The sequence below is a fragment of the Rhinatrema bivittatum genome, chromosome 8 (assembly GCF_901001135.1).
Source record: "Rhinatrema bivittatum chromosome 8, aRhiBiv1.1, whole genome shotgun sequence".
Taxonomy (NCBI): Eukaryota; Metazoa; Chordata; class Amphibia; order Gymnophiona; family Rhinatrematidae; genus Rhinatrema; species Rhinatrema bivittatum.
Window position 1 is genome coordinate 135,300,126 of NC_042622.1, and position 20,144 is coordinate 135,320,269.

The 20,144-nt window shown below is 43.4% G+C and overlaps 1 protein-coding gene across 1 annotated transcript in view; it reads left to right on the top strand.

Moving 5' to 3' along the window:
* The window catches only part of LOC115097506 (POU domain, class 5, transcription factor 3-like), a 36,481-nt gene extending 16,741 nt beyond the window's left edge, over positions 1 to 19,740 (top strand). Inside the window, exons 3-5 of the mRNA XM_029613421.1 lie at positions 4,976 to 5,106; positions 6,488 to 6,652; positions 17,357 to 19,740. Of these exons, the coding sequence (XP_029469281.1) occupies positions 4,976 to 5,106; positions 6,488 to 6,652; positions 17,357 to 17,629 (569 nt within the window). The 3' untranslated portion in view covers positions 17,630 to 19,740. The remainder of the gene's footprint in view (positions 1 to 4,975; positions 5,107 to 6,487; positions 6,653 to 17,356) is intronic.
* Positions 19,741 to 20,144: the final 404 nt, after the last annotated feature.

The window sequence follows — 20,144 nt, forward strand, 5'->3', positions numbered from 1 at the left end:
AGGCATAGGAGAGAGAAGTACTCCTGTTTCTCTAAGATGGGAATAACTTGATATTTTTGGAAATGTACATCTCAATATTTCTTTTTTTTTGCAGTATAGGGAAATGAAATCACTTTTATTTGTCTGGTGTTCTGCAGGAAGTCTGGCTTATTTGGTTTCCAGTTCAGTGTTTGTTTCCATGTTTCTCTTAATTTGTGGTCAATTCTGTATCTGAGGGTCTATTTGAGTTTTGCATGTAGGACAGAGGTGTCTTGCTAGCATGTAATTTGTCAGGATCTGTAGTCTTTCAGCTTTTTATCAATCTACCTTCTAGTAAAAAAAAAAAAAAAAAAGGTATTGTAGATGGGTGGGCGTGCGAGCCTGAGAGTTCCCATGTATGGAGAACAGGGACATTCTCTAATCCTTTTAGTTTTAATTATTGGCTGTTTATGTGCTGTTTTGAAATATTGGTACTTGGAGAAAATAAGAAAAAATCGGTTTTTCAAATTATTGGATGCTCTATTGTCAGCTATTTTGAAATATTCTTAAAATTTAAAGAAAGTAGTAATGCTATTCTGAAGGATATATGCTAAATTATAAATCTTTTGTCATAATAGGTGTAGTTTTAGAATACTTTGCAGGATGTGATGTCTTTAACTATACCTGTGTCTAGTGGTCATTAAATTGTGGGGAATTGTTTCCTGAGGCAATTTTAAAAATACCTGAATTTTCATAAGTGTATGACATGAGTTAAAATATTAGTGTCCTTCATGATGCATGACATGTTACAGGCTATTTAGACATCTATTGTCGGGTGCACTCTAAGGTGTTTTATTGATAACGAGTAAAACTAGCAGGGTTCAGACTTGTATGCCTAGTGCCCACCCATGTTAACCTTGGGACCTTCCAAAAAAAATTTAGTTCTGGCTACACCACTGAAGGCAAGGTAGTCAGATGTCAGTGCATGTTGGCCCTAGTGGCAGGAGAAAGCAGGATGTCTGGCCCAAGTGGCGGTGCTGATGTCACAGCAGGCAGATAAGTCACTGGATGTAGGCCTAGGCTCCACTGCTGGTATTGAGGCATGTCAGGCAGAGCAGCTACAGGACCTTCAAATTCCTTTCACTTGTCTTACTACTTGCATAGCAAATCCAGACACCCAAGCAAAGGCAAATTGATTTTGAGGAACACTAGCTTTTCCATAAAGTGTGGTGACAGTCTGGAGCGATAAGGGCTTAGTGTCCCCTGTCATCACTTTCGCTGAGCACATTCGTTAGGGAAAAGAGTGCTGAGCCACTCTCACTGGGTCTGGCTAGACACTGGACTTGTGGGACCAATGTGTCAGCACGTCTGTGTCCTCCAGTGGGCTCTGCAAGAGCTAGTCACTGAGATTTGAGCTGCTGTGTCCTTTGCATGTGTTTGGACATGTCTGTCTTCCTAGCTACTTTTGCAGTTGGCTGGGACAGAAGTGAGGAATGTTTGTTTTACAGTGGTGGATGGAGTGCTAGGTGTCTGACAGGGTGCTGCTATGACTTGCACTAATGTCTGACCTGACCAATAATGGTGGCTCTTCCTGTGCTGCATCCCTCTTCTGTTAGCATGCTCTTCATGTGTGTCAGATTGCTGGTCTGCAGTGCAAGGCTCCTTTCACACATGGATCAGATAATGTAGCAAGCATGTATGTGAGGTTTCTGGTCATAGGTCCTAGCCTTTGTCACCTGCTTTTCCAAGGATGCCAGACAGCACAGCACCTCCAGCAATTCATTCCCTCCAACATTTCTAACAGGATGTTTATTATGGGGATATCTCCCAAGGTGGCACTTGTGACACTTAGTGCCTCTGTGGCATCCTTAAAGGACTTCAGGATTTTCACAAGTTCTCATTACTGAGAAATGATGCCCTAGGGAAGGTTGCATGCCTATCGCCATTTCCCGAGACAGATCATGCAGGGGTGTCTCCTGCTCCACTAGCCTCTGCAGCAGCATGTAGGTAGAATTCCAGTGGGAGCCCACATCTTGAATGAGATGCTTGTGAGGCATCTGTAATTCCTCCTGCTCTTCATGGGGAAGCTTTCCTGTCTTCACACTTCAGTGGAAGTGCCCAGTTATTTTCTTATAGTTCTCTAGTAAACCATGCAGGTTAAATATGCTCTGGGTCTCTGGACCCCAGCCTCCTTCACTGCTAGGTGCAGGGTGTGAGCAAAGCATTGTACATACTGATGTCCGCCTTTACCATATTAGCCATTGTCAGTGACGAAGAACTTAGACTTCTGGCTCTCATATCCAGCTGCCAGCATTTCTTGAATGGCTCCTAAAATGTTCGTCCCCCAAGCCAAAACCCCGCTAGGGAACAGGGCTTTTTCCACTGCAAGCCCTTCTCTTTGGAACTCACTTCCACATGACCTCAGACAAGACCCCAGCCACCAGTCATTTAAGAAAAAACTGAAAACTTGGCTCTTCAGCCAAGCATTTCCTTGATTACTCCCAAGCCACTTCCACATGCATACATGTCTCTGTTCTGCTCTAACTGTAACTCCACCACCCTACCCTCCATCTTTCTCGACCCTCCCCCCTTCCCTCCATCCACGTTGTCCTCACTATGCTTATCCTCCCCTGCACCCCAGCCCTACTTCATCCGATACCTCCTCATGTTTAGTTAAGGTTTTTTCATTAGCCTCTTACAAGGCATCTGTATAATAGGATTATTTCCTAATCACCATGTTAATTATTGTTCTTACATGTTTCTTATATTTATTGGTTATTTAATAGTTCTTCGTTATATGTAATGCTTTCAAGCAAGTTAAAATGTTCTCTGTAAACCAATTTGATTTGCATACTATGTAAGAAGATCGGTATATAAAAAAACCTAAAATAAAATATTGGCAGACATATGAGCACTATCTGCCAGGTGAGTGTGGAGCAAAACCCACCTGTGCCCTGTTGCTCTGGCTCGTGTGGTGCTGCTGCTGCTTGCCCCTACCTCAGCCAGGTCCCACCAATGTGCTGTCAGAGGAAGAAGTGTTTGTGGATGTCCAGATGTCACTTGTAAAGCGCATACTGCTCTCCCCTGTACCTTCGTGGCAATGATTGTAGAAACTAGGGGTGACCTTTCTCCTGAAAATGGTCCTGGAGGGCACTTGAGTTTGGTGCTAACACCTGCAGAAAATGCTTAAATCTAGTGTTCTCCACTACCTGCAGGGGCAGATGATCTAAAAGCAATCATCTTGCCAACACTCCTGGTCACCACTTTGGATCCTGCCTCTTTCCCCATCACAGGGCTACCAAACACACCCCATTTCCACCATTGTGTGCTGTCACTTCTTAGGTATAGCTGGAGGCTGCTGGCCTGCCACCTGAGTGGTAGAAGCTTGGAAGCAGCTTAAATACTCATCTTCTCTGGCTTGCAGAAAGGGGTACCACTAACCATCCCCAGCTGCCTATTGAAGGGGCATGCTGCTGCTGCTGCTACTGCTTCAGGTGAGCCTCCATCCCAGAATTAAATGGCCCAGTTGCTTCCCTTGGCTAATCTTTCGTGCAATAGTTATGAGCAAAGTAGGGTCCTCCCTCATTTGTAAGTGACTCCAGATTGCAGATTTTTCATGATCCCTTGCCTCTGCCTGCATCTTTGGGGGGGGGGGGGGGGGGTGGCTGACACTAGCACTGAAATGGCAGTGGAGACAGATGGACCCTGAGAGAAACTGGCAGAGGATTCACTCATTCTCTGTTCCTGCTCTCCCTCACCAGCACTAGCTTCTGCGCCTCTCCTATCACTGAAGTGGCAGCTAGCACTAATTAACTCTTCTGATGCAAGGTCTTCAGGTGAAACCTCTTCCACTTCTGCTTCAGGAGATTCTTCTAGCTCTGATTCAGAGGAGGAAGATGACAAACTGTGTGTCTTTGTTTTTTTTGTTTGCAGCCTGTGCTACACCAAGCATTGCTGGTGCTTTAGGTCTTACCACTTACACCTCTATTTCCAAAGGCACTGGAGGTTGTATCCTGTGCCTGCCCTTTCCCTCTTCTGACAGAACAGGGCCTATCTGAGACACAGCTGGGGGCTGACACATCCTCCCCAAATTTTCAATTTCTTACGGCTTGACATGCCTGCCTCCCTGATCTGAAAAAGCCCCTCATTCTGGTTGGAAGACTGTTTTTGTGAAAAAATAATCCACTAGCAACTGCAGGCTTGCCATGGCCTCTAGTACTTTTGCCTGACCTGATGGGATTTTAGCAGGTGCAGTGCCTCCTTACTGGGGGTTTAAATGATTGACAAAAGGATGTTTTCTTATTTTCCATGAAGTGTATGTGACACTGACTAAAGTGATCATATTGAGTCATAGGCATTAGGGCTTGTTGCTATGGAAACTCCCACATGACTAGCCTGAGCCGCAGGCAGGCAAGGTCTGTTCTTATAATGTAGCCAATGATTTTCTATGGGAAACATAAACGAAGGAAACATGTTTTTATTTGTGGGAAGTACCTGTCTGCTTTCAGGGCCCACAAATAAAACAAGGGCATATTCACATTAAACGAATGCATTCCTATAAGCTATCCTCTTTATGTTTAGGAGGGCATCTCAGATAAACACTTAAGCCACGGAAAACTTACACAGCAAAGATGACAAATTTTAAGGCCATTATAGAAGCCACAGCATTGCCTGAAGTCATGCCACCATCTTGTCATTGACTCCCTCTTTCTTGCAGTGTTTACTAACACTATAAATCTGAGGCAGAGCCGCACTTAATGTATATTCTAAGAAGCAAATTATAGTCTGTGTAGAAAGGAAAGTGAAAACTTGTAACTCATGAGCAACCTTCCCCTGGCAATCATGTTGTAAGAAAAAGATGGTTTCTTTGGAACATTTCTCAGGAATAACCTACTGAAACTTTAATTGCTATAGAAATCGAGCTGAAACCTTCCTGTCCTTCTGGTTTTGGTGGCGAATTCGAACCAACTTCAGAGGTACCTCTTCTAAAGTAAGTCTCTTGTCTCTTCCCCCTCAGGAAAAATGTTCAGCCAGACCACAATTTGCCGATTTGAGGCTCTGCAACTGAGCTTTAAGAATATGTGTAAACTGAAGCCTTTGTTACAGCGCTGGCTTGATGAGGCAGACAACAGTGACAATCTACCTGAGGTAAGTCAGGAGGGTAGGGAGTCTGAAATGGCATAGGAAAAGACTATAAAGGAGCATGTAGGGATGGGGAAAGAATCTTGTGGAAAGAGTCCAGAACCTGTTACCACTCAAGTTTTGTGTTGGGGTTTTTTTTATAGCTTGAAGGGTTTTTGGCTCTCCCTGCCTTTAGCTAGTGATAGTTGGTTTTACTACTAAACTTCTCCCTTCCTCCCCCCCCCAAACCATTGCTTCCAGGAGTGGAGGAATAGCCTAGTGGTTAGAGCAGTGGGCTACAAACCAGGAGACCAAGGTTAGATTCCCACTGTCTCTCCTTGTGACCTTGGGCAAGTCGCTTAACCTTCCATTGCCTCAGGTATAAACTTAATTATAAACGCTCTGGGGATAGAGAAATACCTACAGTACCTGAATGTAATCCACTTTGAAGTGCTGTGAAAAGGGGAATATAAATCTTTAGTTTAGGTCTAATGTATCTTCATGACTTGACATGAAACATTAATTTTTACACATTCTTGCTGTGCATTAAATAGCACTTTTGCTACATACGACACTGTGTTTAAGGGGTGGCAGCAAGTCAGTACATGCTTGCTTGTTGGCTGGCATGTGCCAGACTACTCAGTAAATCACCCCAATCGAGAGTCTTAATTTTTAGTATTTTCTTACACATAAAACAAAAGGCAAGCCTGTCCCTTACAGGCCATATTTTTGGAACACCTACATAGTGGGGAACACTGCAAAATCCCTTCACAGTGTAAGTGCTGACAAATCTCGAGCAATTAAAGCTGGAGTCATGTCAGTGTTGCTTTGGCAACTTTATTGTCTTATTTAGAGGAAGGGCTATTTAATACACACTTTATTTACGAACTACCTTTTTTGGATTTACAATTGAGCTAGTGGCAGCTGTCTCCTTGAGTGCCTTTTTTAATGACAGGATGTTTAGTGGGGGAGGGTATCTTAAATTCTGTACCGCCCCTTTTTTATGCATAATTTTACCCACAAACTCACCAGCATGTCAAAAAACATCCTAAGCTTTTTGTGCACACTTTTTCAATTGGGTCTTTGCAGACTGCATCACCCACTAATTTACAAACATTTTGTAGTGGCTTTTAACATACCTTTTTCCCTTTAAAAGAAATGACCACTATGTGTCTTTAGGATTTGGGTCTCCTGGAAGGACCTCATTCTGAACCCTTGCTTATTGAGCTATGTACTGTACTCTGCTTCAGGAATCAGTTATTCACATCTCTGTTCCTGTTTCATTACTATTGAGAACTGTAAAACTTTCATTGTAGGGGGTTCACATAGCCAGGAACACTGCAATTCCAGGGATATCAACTTTTTGCCATGCTTTTAACATATGTGATAATAGCATTCATTTGTTTAGATGTGTAATATGGAGAAGGTTCTGGCCCAGGCTCGCAACAGGAAACGGAGAACAAGCATCGAGAACAATGTAAAGGGCACACTGGAGGCCTATTACATGAAATGTTCCAAACCAGGTGCCAACGAAATCTCCCAGATAGCAGAGGACCTCAATCTGGAGAAAGATGTAAGTTGTACCACGGACTACTTAGAAGAAAAAAATGAATTCCCTTTGAGCCTCTTTTCAGAAAGTGGCCTGAACTGGGGACAAGGCCATATTCATTTATTTAGTGGGTTTTTTGTTTTATATTCATGGGGTTACAAGGGTTTTAAGTCAATACCTGAAACAGTGTAAACTCAGGTCATTGGGGGTTTATATCTAAATAGATCTGGATGTGGATCAGAGGTGCTACCACAGTAAATCTCCTCTGAGACTGAAGTTGAAAATATGCTACTAATAGTGCAGCATTCTGTTTTTTGTCTTCATATAAAATTTTCCAGTCCTATATCCAGAGAAGATTTGCATCACTTAAATATGGATTTTAAGGAAGAAAGCCAAAATGGTGATTCATATGTGACATCTATGAAGACTTAGATGTTCTGGATTTGTGAGGCTTTCATTCTGAGTGCAGCACAACTGGTTTAGACTGACTGATTTGGCATAAAAGTTTGAATGTTTTGAAGGCACATGATCACTACACATTAGAGATGTGCAGGAGAAAAATTTGTTCGAGGATTTTTCCCACAAGTTTTTAGTGGATTGTTTGATTTTTCATAGGTGGGGGGAGGGGAACAAATCAAACAAGCCTTTTATGGGCCAGCCGCCTGCCTGAAAAATGCCAGGGCCGGGATCCCCCGCCCCCATTAACCAGTTCTTTGGGGATCCACTGGCTTCGGCCTTGCATAGACCGAGGGTGCAGTAAACTTTCACGACCTGACCCAGAGGCTGGGTCCTGACACAGAGACCTTGGCCCAGGGCCTTGGAACTGCCTCTTACACTTTTTTTTTTTTTTTCTTTTGCACTTGCAAGCCAAATGACAATCTGCTGGGGTTGACCAGAATTAACTAACTCTGGTCAACCCCAGCCACTGGGTCAGGTCACGTAAGCTTACTGCACCCTCTGCCAGTGCAAGGCACAATCCCAGCAGATGGAGTCATTTGGCTTGCAAGTACCAAAGGAAGAAGAGGCTGAGGCCTGGACCTGACCCTTGGCCCGGGCATTGGGACCTGGTGTTGGGTCTGGGCCTAGGCCTCACTGTTGGGTCCTGGCTTCATCAGATACCTGATACATAAGGCACTGGCATTGCACTGGGCAGACCACAGCTTCTACTTCGAGCCACAGCCTTTGCCCTAGGTGAGGCCTGGCTTCAGGTCTAGGCCCAAATCATTAGTTTAAAATGAAACACAATTTTTTTTTTTTTCTAGGGTCCTTGAATGAAAATAATTGGCCTTATTTGCATTTTGTTGTCTCATTTTAAACTAAAGCACATACCTACTACATTTCTTTCCTAAGGAAGAGAATAATTAAGACCCATGTGCACTACTCCCTGCATGGATCCACTGATTTTTATAACATGCGTGCGTCAGCATGAGCATATTATAAAATACAGGTCCCATGTGCACACGCATGCTGAATTTTCATGTGTGGGCAGGTGGCCCACCCTGGGAGGGGGGAATTCTAGAAAAATACATGTAACTCAATTGGGCCTCCCCCAGTTCCCTCTCAGTTCGCTCCAATTAAGGAGTGGACTGGGAGGGAATCTTCCTATCCCTAACTTTCCTTCTGATCTCTTCCCCTCTCCTCCCTGCCCCCTAAACTTACCCTAACTATCTCCAATTTTTTATTTTGCTACTTTCTGCTCCTCTGGAGCAGAATTAATCTCCATGCACCGGCTGGCTGCAAACACTCACTTCCCCAGGACAGTGCCAAATGGTGCTTTCGCGACCTAGCGCATTGGAGCATAACAGGGGTGTTAGGCACAGGGCAGGCCCTTTCAAAAATGCACACACAGTGACCTGGCCACATGCATAACTTTTTTTTTTGTGTGCATATTTTAAAATCTGGCCATAAATGAGCAAATTGCAAGGGGAATCTAAATGTACCAGTATCCCCTGTTAAATGTTATTTACTCTGATTTATTTAAATTACACAGGCTTTGATACTACCCCTATTAGATTATAATGCATTGTGTATTGGTCTGTCATCCCAGCCTTTGCAAATGTTGCAAAATGCCAGTGCAAGATTGATTTCAGGCCACTCAATGTAAGATCACATCTCTCCCATTCTCGCCCTTACTCAGAGGTACATTGGTTATCAATTCACTTGAGTTATGTACAAAGTTTCTCCTGCTAGTCCATAATCTTCTTGCTCAAGATTCCTTTCTCTGTCAATATGCTTTATGGGCTTATAACCCTTGCTGGGCTCTACAATTATCAGAGGGCTGCTGGATATACCATTTGTTTGCTAGGTTCAGCTTTCAGAGAATTGAGGAAGCTTGCTCTCAATCGCTGCCCTGAATCTTTGGAATTCCCTTCCTATGATATTGCACCTTACCTTTTAAAGGAACACTGAACATATTTATTTGACAGTGCTTTTAGTTGACATAGCAGTTTATTATAGCAAGATCATGCCTTGCTAATTTTATATTACTTATTTTTATCTTGATTTCATTGTGCATGTCATACTATGTACAGTGCTCTGTGAACTGCCTTGGGCCTTTGTATATGGCAGTATACAAATCTTAAAGATAAGGCAATTTACCAAGATCAGGCCCATGGTTGCAGTTTTGGGTAGCCCTTTCTTCATTTCTAAAATATTCAAGACATATCAATCAGTCCTCCAATGAATAGGTGCTTTTAGTAGAGGCTCATGGCTTGTTACAGTGCTGTATAGATTATCAAATCTAATTCCTTGCCAGAGAATAAGAACTATTTTTTTCATACCGCCCCCAGTTATTATCCTGTCTCTGTGCTCGTGTACTTGTCTGGCTACTGTGACTTGTCTACAATTAGCCATGTAACTCCCTTTTCCTCTTCTACAATGTAGGGGCACGTTAGAGTGCTTCAGTGTATTGGCCTGCTTGCTGAAGCCCCCCGGGGCTCTTCAGTGGTAAGACAAAAGCTTATGGGGCCCACAGGCTAGGAACCAGTCTACACCAGCGAGTGGTGATCCAAAATTGAAGTTTTATTGAAATATTTGAGTAGTAATAGGCAAAAATCTAAGTTTCGGTGTTCAATATGTAACAGTAATCCAAACTCATAGTTTCCAAGGTACAGGGGCATGCTCTGATTTCCAAAACCACTAAGAGGATACTCCTTGAGTCCCCTCAGGGTTGGTTATAAGGGGTTTAGTCTTATATGGTTTATCTGATGCTTTGAGTCTTTATAAAATAAATCAAAGCTCAAGTAAAGAGAACAGAATGCGGACACCTAGAGGTGGATGATAAAACTTCAATGCAGTAGCATTGGTCTTATAATATTATTTTGATTTAAGAGGTTAAATCACTGTTACAAAGATTATGAAGTAGACCTTATATTTAGCTCAGGTAACTTGCACTTCTCAAACATTGCCAGTAATTAGCCAGTTATCCTACCCTGTCTAGGTGTGCATGGAGATATTGACTGTCTGAGCTCTTCCTTATCTGCTGCATTTTGGGTCATCCTTCTGGAGAATTGGGGTCCTGTCTTAGCATGGAGGGCAGCCAGCTGAACCTCTGGGCAAATGGCAGGTTAATAACACAGCCGAGGGACAATAGACCCAGAACATAGACACCTCTCTAAGCTGTGCAAATTGGAGTACTTGGCAAGCTCATCCTTGCTAAGCTAAAGTCAATGGAGCAGGCCTGGGCTGAGCAGGGAGCTCTGTCTCGACACTGAAGCTTATGCTTAATTTAAAAAAACAAAAACAGAGGTGCCAAGTTCATGAATATGGAGTTACATGTACAGCAGTAAGCAGCTTGGCACAATAGTGCCTTGCAGTCTGGAATCTGCAAGTCCAAATTCTCTCTCAGGACTTCATCCATGTGCATTTCATCCAAAAACTTAATATTGATTGGATTTTTATCACAATTCACTAGCATAGGATTGATGGGCTTCTGATATTACTTCATCTTAGTTCATATTTACTCTATATTCATGTTCTCTCGAAGATGCTGGCATGCATTAAGACACCTGTCAGTCAATACTGAACCTCCATTTTTAAATACAAAGTTTGGTCAAGGCCACAGACTTGGCAAGTTGAGTCGCGAAGTAATGGGGGAAAAGACCAGAAGATATGTAGAATAAATGTCAGCAGAGAAAGGAGAACAGGATAGACTTGGGACCAGTCAGGAGGAAAGCTATGTAAGGGGAGAAGTTTGGGTTTTTTTCTTAATTTCCTTTTCTACATATCAATCCCTCATAACAGGCTCAAACCTGTTATGAGGGAAAAACCAGTATTTTCAAAAAAATTGACTTTGTAGACTATGTACTGCTATATGCAGATGTTCCCTGTTGCAAAATGAAGTTGAGCTGCTGCATGAGACTAAAATATGTTGGTAGTCTCAGAACTACAAGTCGGGCAAGATAGAAGTTAAGACCATCTCAGAAGGGTCACAAGTCTTTACAGAATGATTTTAGAGCAGGCTTCAAATCCATTGCTGCTTCTTGAGGCAATGGGCATGTCATTTCATCCTCCATTGTCTTGGATACAAAATTTCAGGGGGGGGGGGGGCTTTTTACTAAAGCCTTTATCAAAACTTTGTCTATAGGTTTCCTATTTGGCTAGCCATGGAACAGCCCCACAACCAGCCGTATCACTCGCGATGCCACCACATCACCACCATGCTGTCTCCCTCTTGGCCCTCACCTAGGTGCATGTTTCTTGAGGACTCTAGTAGGAAACAGGTCACTAGCACTCAGTGATGTTCATGCAGCTGGGATATTTTAAACCTCAGCCACACTCCATACCTTCCTCAGCAACAGATCCTCCTGCCTTGCCGTGCATTTTGTTTCCTCTGTGCCTTTCCGGCCTGCTTTGGTCCTGCTGTACCTCCTTGCCTTTCTGTTGTCCTGACTTCTGCTATGGGTCTGTGGTCAGGTTCTTTCCTCTGCTGTGGCTGAACTATTCCTCTAGACTTCTGCATAGATGTGGACCATACCTATTCACTGCCAGCTTGACCTCTGCCTGTAAACGGTCTGATCTCTCCTTACTCACCTAAACCCTGCTGGCACTTGGAACCCAAGGGCTCAATTTGTGGAGAAAGGGGCTGATATACTGTAGGTGACATCCCAGCTCCAGTAGGTTCACCTACTAGGCCATGTCAACCACACCACAGCCCAAGGGCTCACATCTGACCGTTTGAGGCCATGAGCTTAGTGGCCTTGTTCCCTGTTCAGGTTCTCTCAGGTTGGCTCTTCAGGTCCAGCTTAACATGACCAGCATTCTTCAAAGCCTGGTGGCCTGAATGGAATCTATGCAGGCTTTATGCCCATGCACTGGCACCTCCTCCAGCTCTGCAATTGGGACCCATGCTGCATCTCCTGCCTCTGCCCGGGTATGAAGGTGACCCCCTAATGGCTGAGGTTTCATCAACCAGTGCAGAATGCACATTGAACTACAGGCCCTAGCTTTCTCTCAGATCATACATGTGGGTAACAGTGACAGGAAAATGTGGGAGAGAAGTTCTGAAGCCACATTTAGGGTTTTAGGTAGAAAACTTGACATCCAGAACATAAGAAATTGTCATGCTGGGTCAGACCAAGGGTCCATTGAACAGAGGCCAAACCTGGCAGCTACCCAATCACTAAGAAGATCCCATGCTACTGATGCAATTAATAGCAGTGGCTATCACTAAGTAAACTTGATAGCTGTTAATGGACTTCTCCTCCAAGAACTTATCCAAACCTTTTTTGAACCCAGCTATACTAACTGCACTAACCACATCCTCTGGCACCAAATTCCAGAGCTTTGTGTGTTGAGTGAAAAAATTTTCTCCGATTAGTCTTAAATGTGCTACTTACTAACTTCATGGAATGCCCCCTAGTCCTTCTATTGTTTGAAAGTGTAAATAAGTCACATCTACTCGTTCAAGACCTCTATCATATCCCCCCTCAGCAGTCTCTTCTCAAAGCTGAACAGCCCTAACCTCTTCAGCCTTTCCTCAAAGGGGAGCTGTTCCATCCCCTTTATCATTTTGGTTGTCCTTCTCTGTACCTTCTCCATTGCAACTATATCTTTTTTGAGATGTGGTGACCAGACTTGTACACAGTATTCAAGGTGTGGTCTCACCATGGAGTGATACAGAGGCATTGACACTTTCTGTTCTATTAACCATTCCCTTCCTAATTCCTAACGTTCTCCAGGCTGGCATTCTCTAAAATGCTTCCTGTTCTACGTGCAGGTCCCTAGAGGCAGGCAGAGCTCCAGAGTTTCAATGCGTGGATGAGACAATGGTGCAAGGAAGAGGGATTCACTTTTTTGTAAGGAACTGGGGAATTTTTGGGGAAGGGAGAGTTTTCCAAAAGGATGGGCTCCACTTTAACCAGAGTGGAACAAGCTGCTCTATCTCCTCTTTAAAACTAGAACAAGGGGGAAAGCTGACTGTCACTCAGCAGTGCATGGTGCAGAGGAATGTATCCTTGAAGGATACTAATGAAACAGGGCATCCCAACAGAGGTGCCAATAAAAGCAAACGTAGACTTATGTGCCTATATGTAAAAAATCACCTGAGCTAAAGACTTCCCAATTATCCCTATCAACTGAAAAGCAGGTTTAATACAAACAAACACACTTTGAAATGTCTGTATGCCAGAAGTCTAAGAATTAAGATGGGAGCGTTAGTGTATAGCAGTAAATGAGATTAACATAAGTGGTATCACAGAGACCTGGTGGAAGAAGGATAACCAATGGGACAGCTAAATCAGGGTACAAACTTATATTGCAATAGGGAGGATCAACTTGGTGGAGGTGTGGCACTTTATGTCCAGGAGGGTATAGAGTCCAACAGGATAAAGATCATACAAGACTAAATGCTCAGTAGGATCTGTATAGGTAGAAACATGTTGGGTAAGAGTATAGTGATAGGAGTATACTACCATCCACCTGGACAAAATGGTCAGACAAAGATGAAATGCTAAGAGAAATCAGGGAAGCTAACCAATTTGGCAGTGCAGTAATAATGGGAGATTTCAATTACCAAATACAAAAATTCTCTTAATAGAAAATCCCACAATTGAAATGAACTAAATTGAAACATGTGGTATTTAGAAATTTGAAAAAATCACAACGCTGTGCATATCAATATTTTCATATGGATTTAAGGACCATCATACCACCCCCAGTGCTCACAAGTTAAACTTGCATTTCATGCACTTCATTGGGGTCACGTTTAATCAATTGGTCCAAGTAGCTAGCATCCAAGACAACAAAGTTCAATTTTTCTGTGTTTTACTATATATTTAAAAAGTATCAACTTCCCTTATTCATGGGTTATCGGGGTCACTCATCCCGTCGACCGACAGCTATGGGATCCCACTGGCACTTCACTGGTGCCAAAGTTCCAGCAGCCTCTGGTTACCACAATAGATGCCTTGCCTGCTCCTCAACAAAAGCCCAAGCAACTCTGCATATCCCATCTCAACAAGGAAGAAAAACAGATGTACACAGCTCAGTCTGCCTGTAGTATGCAGCTCTGGGACACTTTGCCAGCCATTGTCCTGAAGAGGTGGGAAACTTCCGAGCTTAGGGTTAGTCAGTGACAACCCTAGCCTGGCCCTCATCCCTTTCATTTGCTTGTACCAGTTTGCTGCCTCTCTGAGTACTGAGGTACAAGCAGAAGCCTTCTTGGATTCAGGAGCTGGAGGCAACTTCATGGAAGCCTTGGGAGGTTGTAGCAGTAGACCTACAATTATCCTAGACAAGGCAGCTACTGTAATCTTCTGTGTATGGCAAACCCCTGCCCGTGGTCACCCTACCTATGACACTCCAAACAGGGCTCTTATATAAGAGTATATTGTTCTAAATCTTATCCAATGCCATTAAATCCATCATTCTTGGCTCATGCTTTATCTGCCCATAGATTGAGGGGTTCTGTAGATTCCCTGCTAGAGGCCCTCCTGCCAACAACTTTCTCTCATAGGTCATCCCACTGGTAATCTTAGCCCAGATGCAGATCCCAGGCCACCTGGGCCTTCCCTGTGAGGAATGTCTGTATATAAAAGTTCAAAATAAAATAAATAAATGACCTTTGATGCTTTTAGTATACAGCAAACAGATCGTGCTGCCTCGCAGGTCTTTAGAACTGTCCAGTTGACCTGCGCTCTGGTAAGATGCCCTCTAGGGGAAGGATCTATACTCTCAGCCTCTGAAACTGCAGCCATATCCACCTACATCTAAGCTGAAAAACTGGAGCAGGGCTTTTTGTCCTAGTCTCATGTGGGGGATGGATGGCGCTCAGGCTGTGCATTTTATTGTAGGGGTCTCTATGCCATAACCCGCTAGAATAGATATCCATTACCTCCTGTTACCAAACTAATCAACCACCTGCTGGGGGCCATGCAAATTTTTCTTTACGTTGGATCTCAGAGGAGCCTAGAATCTCATGGATACAAAAGGTGATGAGTGGAAAATGGCATTCAACACTAGGGATGGTTGTCATGACTGGTCATGCTATTTGGCCTTTGCAATGCCCCTGCCATCTTCCAGCATGTGGTCAATGAGATCTTCAGGAACTTCCTGTACTCATGTTGTGGTATATCTGGATGACATTTTCATCTATTCATGCTCGCTAGTACAGCATCATGAGCATGTGAAACAAGTATTACAGAGACTGAGAGTATCACTTATATGCTCAACTTGTACTTTTGAGCAGGAAGAACTGCTGTTTCTGGGCTACATAATCTCCTAATGTGGTCTGCACATGTACCCATAAAGTGAAAGCCATTCAAAACTGGCCCCAACCTGTTGGGCTCAAGGCCTTGCGATTTCTTGGCTCTGCCAACTAGACAGTATGGGTGCTCCCCTCTGGTTGCCCTTACAAAGAAGGGTGCCAAAACAAGACGATGGTCTGAAGAGGTGATCCAGGCTTCCTGTCATTTTAAACAAGCATTCCTCAGACCCCTGTCTCAAACACCCAGATCCATAGAGACCCTTTATCATGGAGAAAGATGCCTCTGCCACTGGAGTAGGGGATTGTGCTTGCTCAACACAATGATAAATGGGCCCTCATACTTTGCTGCTTTTCAAAGAAGCTCGCTTCCAAGAAAAGGAACTATACCATTGGACAGAGCTTTTAACTGTGAAGCTGGCTCCAGAGGAGTGGTGCCATCTATTGGTGGGGGCTAGACATCCCATCACAATCTTCACAGATCATAAGAACCTGCATATCTCCAACAGGCCCAGCATCTAAACCCATAGCAGGCTCTCTGGTCTTTTTATTTTTCAACCGCTTCAACTTTAGAATTCAAATTCAGGTACTGTCTGGCAGAGAAGAACCAGCAGACTTCGAGAGAATTCCATGGAACCAGCTCGCCACATCCATTGATCCGGCAAGTACCTGCCCCACCTGGGAAAAAGGTGGTCCCAAAAGCCTGCGGGAGAGAGTACTAAAATGGGCCCATGATTCCTGCCTGGCAGGCCACCTTAGGATCTCTAAGACTTAGAACTGCTTCACCATTGCTGGGGGGAATGGCAGCCCTATGCAAAAGCTCTGTCCCAGTGTGCAGTTAAGAGCGTACTGTTTTGGTTTGGGACGTATGCTATATTGTAATTCAGTTCACTCATGGCTTTCTGATGGGGAAGTCCACACACCACATAGGTGACAATAGGCCTAATACTATATGGGTTCCAAGTGTCTTGCAGGGTTTTCAAGTTTGCACTATAGCAGTACATATAAATATAACACACATAACAGGAATTTCATGGAAAAAGACATTCAAAGTGCAGTCTGCTGAAGTAAATATAACTGCATAACCTTTAGTTGTGTGGCAAGGAGCCCTGCAAGGCTGAAAGCTTACCTAGTGAACCTAATATTCTTACACTGGCTCTGTGGTGCTAAATAAAGTTAAAAAAAAAAACAAAAAACAGGGAAACTGGTGTTGGGTTCCATGTAGAAATTTTGTATGCTCAAGACTACCCAAAGGTCAAGAATCTTGACTGGGCCATCTGTATCTTAGTATATGTGACTGATCTCTGGCTCATGGGATAAGCAACACACAGTAATGAGGCAAAATAGATTTAATAGCTTGTGTGACCTGATATGCATTATTTCTGAAGAAGAATCAAATACTTGTTTCCTAATGATGGGTGTTGCAGTAAAGTAATTGTGGTTTTCCTGACTGCTCTAATGGCATGTCTGTCTGTATGAGTGGGGGTTTGTTTTTTTTTGGGGGGGGGGGTGTTTAAATTTGTAATCATTTGGTTGTAAGTTGCTTTGTACACAGTTGCCTAATGAGAAATAATACATTTTAAAATAGTCATGGAAGGACATTAGGCTCTGGGTCCAAGTGTTTGGAATTTTCAAAATTGAAAGCTGGCAATCCTAGTGAGCGGGAGTAGCCACTTGGGGCAGAAAGATGGTTGAAATGTGTGTGTAGTTTAGATTTCTATTGTAGTTTTCTTATTTTACTAACTTGGTAGTTTACAAGAAAGTACAAGCACATCATCAGTCATGTACAAATCCACATACACTACACAAGTGTGGCTCTTCTATCTGGGAGGAAGGAAAAAGAATTGGGTATCAAGAGTGGTGGGAGACAAGCAGAGATTAGGATGGAGTTAAGGTGCACAAGTCCTGGGTGTTAAAAGGTCTATGGCTCTGCATGAAAAGATTGGAGGTGGTGCACCAGAATTCTTTTATTATATATTTTGGCAACTTGCTATTTCTTGTATTTGTTTGTTTTTTTTTTTACCCAGGTAGTTCGTGTGTGGTTCTGTAACAGACGTCAAAAAGGCAAGAGGGGATTGCTACCCAATGTGGAGGAGAATGAGGGAGTGATGTACAACATGAATCCATCCTTGGCATCCTCATCGGCTACCTTCACCCTGCCCACAGTGGTGACCTCTCAAGCCTATTCTACAACCCCACTGATGCCTCAGCCCACAATCTACATGCCAGCCTTTCACAAGGGAGAGCTGTTCCCTCAGACCCTGCATCCGGGAGTCTCCATGGGGAGCCAGAGCAACTGAGCCAGCCACCCCTCATGCAAGAGAGCACGTGCTGTGATCCTTTTGGGTCAGAACTTCAGGCAGCAGTGCAACTGGACATAACTGACTGACTTCTGAACAGATTTCTGGATTGGTGCAGAAATGATTTTGCCCCATCTGAGTTCCTCTAGCCAGGGATTCTGTTCTACAACAGTGATTTTTATGGGATTTTGATGTTTGCATCCTATTGGTGGCTGCCTTTAGGGAGCAGGCAGTTTTTTAGGTTCTTAACTGGATGGGTCAGGCATGGGGGGCAGTCTTTATGTTTAAGGAGGGTTCTGTCCATGACTGGGATAGTTGGGAGGTATCACGTGCAGATTTTAATTGGGTGGGAGGAATATGGGTTTTTAATTCGACTCTGCAGGGATTACAGTTCTGACCTCCCCATTGCAGGCTTTAGTTATGAGTTTCTAGAGAGCAAAGATCCCTGTTGGACTCTTCTATTGATTAGAGGAGGGGGAAGAAGTGTGGTTCAGGGTATGTTGGGGGTTTTTTGGGTGGTGGTAGGCTGGAGCTCTTTTAAGTGTGTACTTTTTGGTTATTAAACTAGCCTGTGCCACTTTTAAATGTAGTAGAAATGTTTCAGTGATGCCTTTAATCTGGGTGTGGGGAATGACATTTTAGGGTCCCAGCGTCTATTCTGGCAGAGTGCTACTCTTTTTTTATTCTTTGGTGTAATTGGGTTAACAGTCTTGGGCCCGTGGCTAGTTGAAGGTGGGATTTTTTTTTTTTCCTAAGCTCTTGCTCTGAAGAGCTGCAAGGGTCCTGAGCCCCACATTGGCTGTTAGGACTAGTGGGAGTTAGCTTGTTTCACTTGAAGGGAATAGGTGCAGAGACTTGTGTTTCATTGTTTTTGTAAATTTAACATCCATGTCTGTGTGGAGTTGTCTTGTGGCTACAGCTAATATATTTTTAGAAAAAGATTTAAAAATGCAGTCCTCTTCAGAGCAGTGTATGATGTCCAGATTTCCTGCTGAATATCTAAATATGGTGTGTGTGCTTTTTTTTTTTTTTTTCTTCCTCCTGGGTGGGTTGGAGAGGGTGCATGGGATTTATTAAAGGTGTTGGGATTAAACTATAATCTTAAGGGGTTTATAAACTTTTTTTTTGTCTCGGTTTGACCTAATTCTGCTGCTTGGGAGGGAGAGAAGCTGCAAAACTTTCATTAACATTAGCTATAAAAATTTAAGTGCAGGTAGAGGGATAGAAAATATTTTGCCCTAGCATTGAAATTGGCTTTGCAGCCGTGGTGAATCAAACATTCTCTCTCCCCTGTCTGGGTATAGTGCATTAGTGTGTCAGGGGGGGGACGGTTTCTTTTTACATTTTACACACTTGTAATGGGCTTTTTTTTAAAAATTCAGATTAGTTTTGTAATAAACCCTACAATAATGAACCATAAGAACTGGATGACTTGTAAAGTGAATTTTCATGCCAAATGTTCTAGTTTCAGGTAAGGAGTTACTTCATTAGCACCTTCCTGGGTTTGACGCAGGACCAGTTGAGGGAGAGTGGCAATCTGACTCATCAGACGAAAACTGAATCAATAGGGATGTGGTGGGTGGGGTTTTTTTTTAGCTTCATTGTGCCTTTTGTATAAAGTCAATGGTGGAGAAACAAAAAGAAGAGGCAGGTTGTGTGATTATAGACTACATAACTTCTGGATTTTTAGCTTGCCTTTCTGAATGCTCGAGCTGGTATACAGTCTTAATATTCAAGTTGCTGCCTCAAAGTTTACAATAAAACAGGCCAATACAGAAAGCTGAGCATTTAAAACTGACTTTCGGTGCACTGGTTGTTTTTTCTAATATACAAGAGGTGTGTATGAGGCTTTTTTTTAAAATTTATTCCTGATGCTGTAAGCTACTAACGCATGGGAAGCTAAAATGTGTTCTTAGCCCAGGCTGAACACACACTTTAAACTTGGGGGCGGTATCCTTAAAGCCTTCAAATGAATAGGATTTCAGCAGAGGTGGCTGAGCCCTGGGGAGGCTACAGGTGGCCAGGGCTCCATGGCTTAGTGGGCTTCTTCATCCTCTCCCTTCCTTCCCCTCTATCTGGGCACTTGTGACTGAGCCCTTTCTAGCACTGATTACCTCACCCAAAGGTCATACCAGCCTGCAGTAACTCTTCGGAGCAAGGCACTTTCCCTTTACTCTCTAGCATGACAGAACCAAGGTCCTCTGTTTCCATTTGAACCTCTAAGACCTCCCCGAACAACCAGGAAAGGTTAGGGAAATTGGATAAACTCATCTGTCACCCAGATTTTCCCTCCCAATGGGGACAGTCTCTACCAGAATGCTGCCACAGTCGGGGGTTCATTTGTGAAGAGCCAGTACAAAAATACTGAAACTAGTTTAAAAAACAAAACTCACTTCTGACCAGAAGTAAAGTTTCCTGTGCTAAGGAAATCTGGGTTAGGCCAGTACACTATCTACATGGGGGGAGAATACCCTTATTTGCATGGGATTTCCAGGTGGGGGCACCAAGCAGGAGA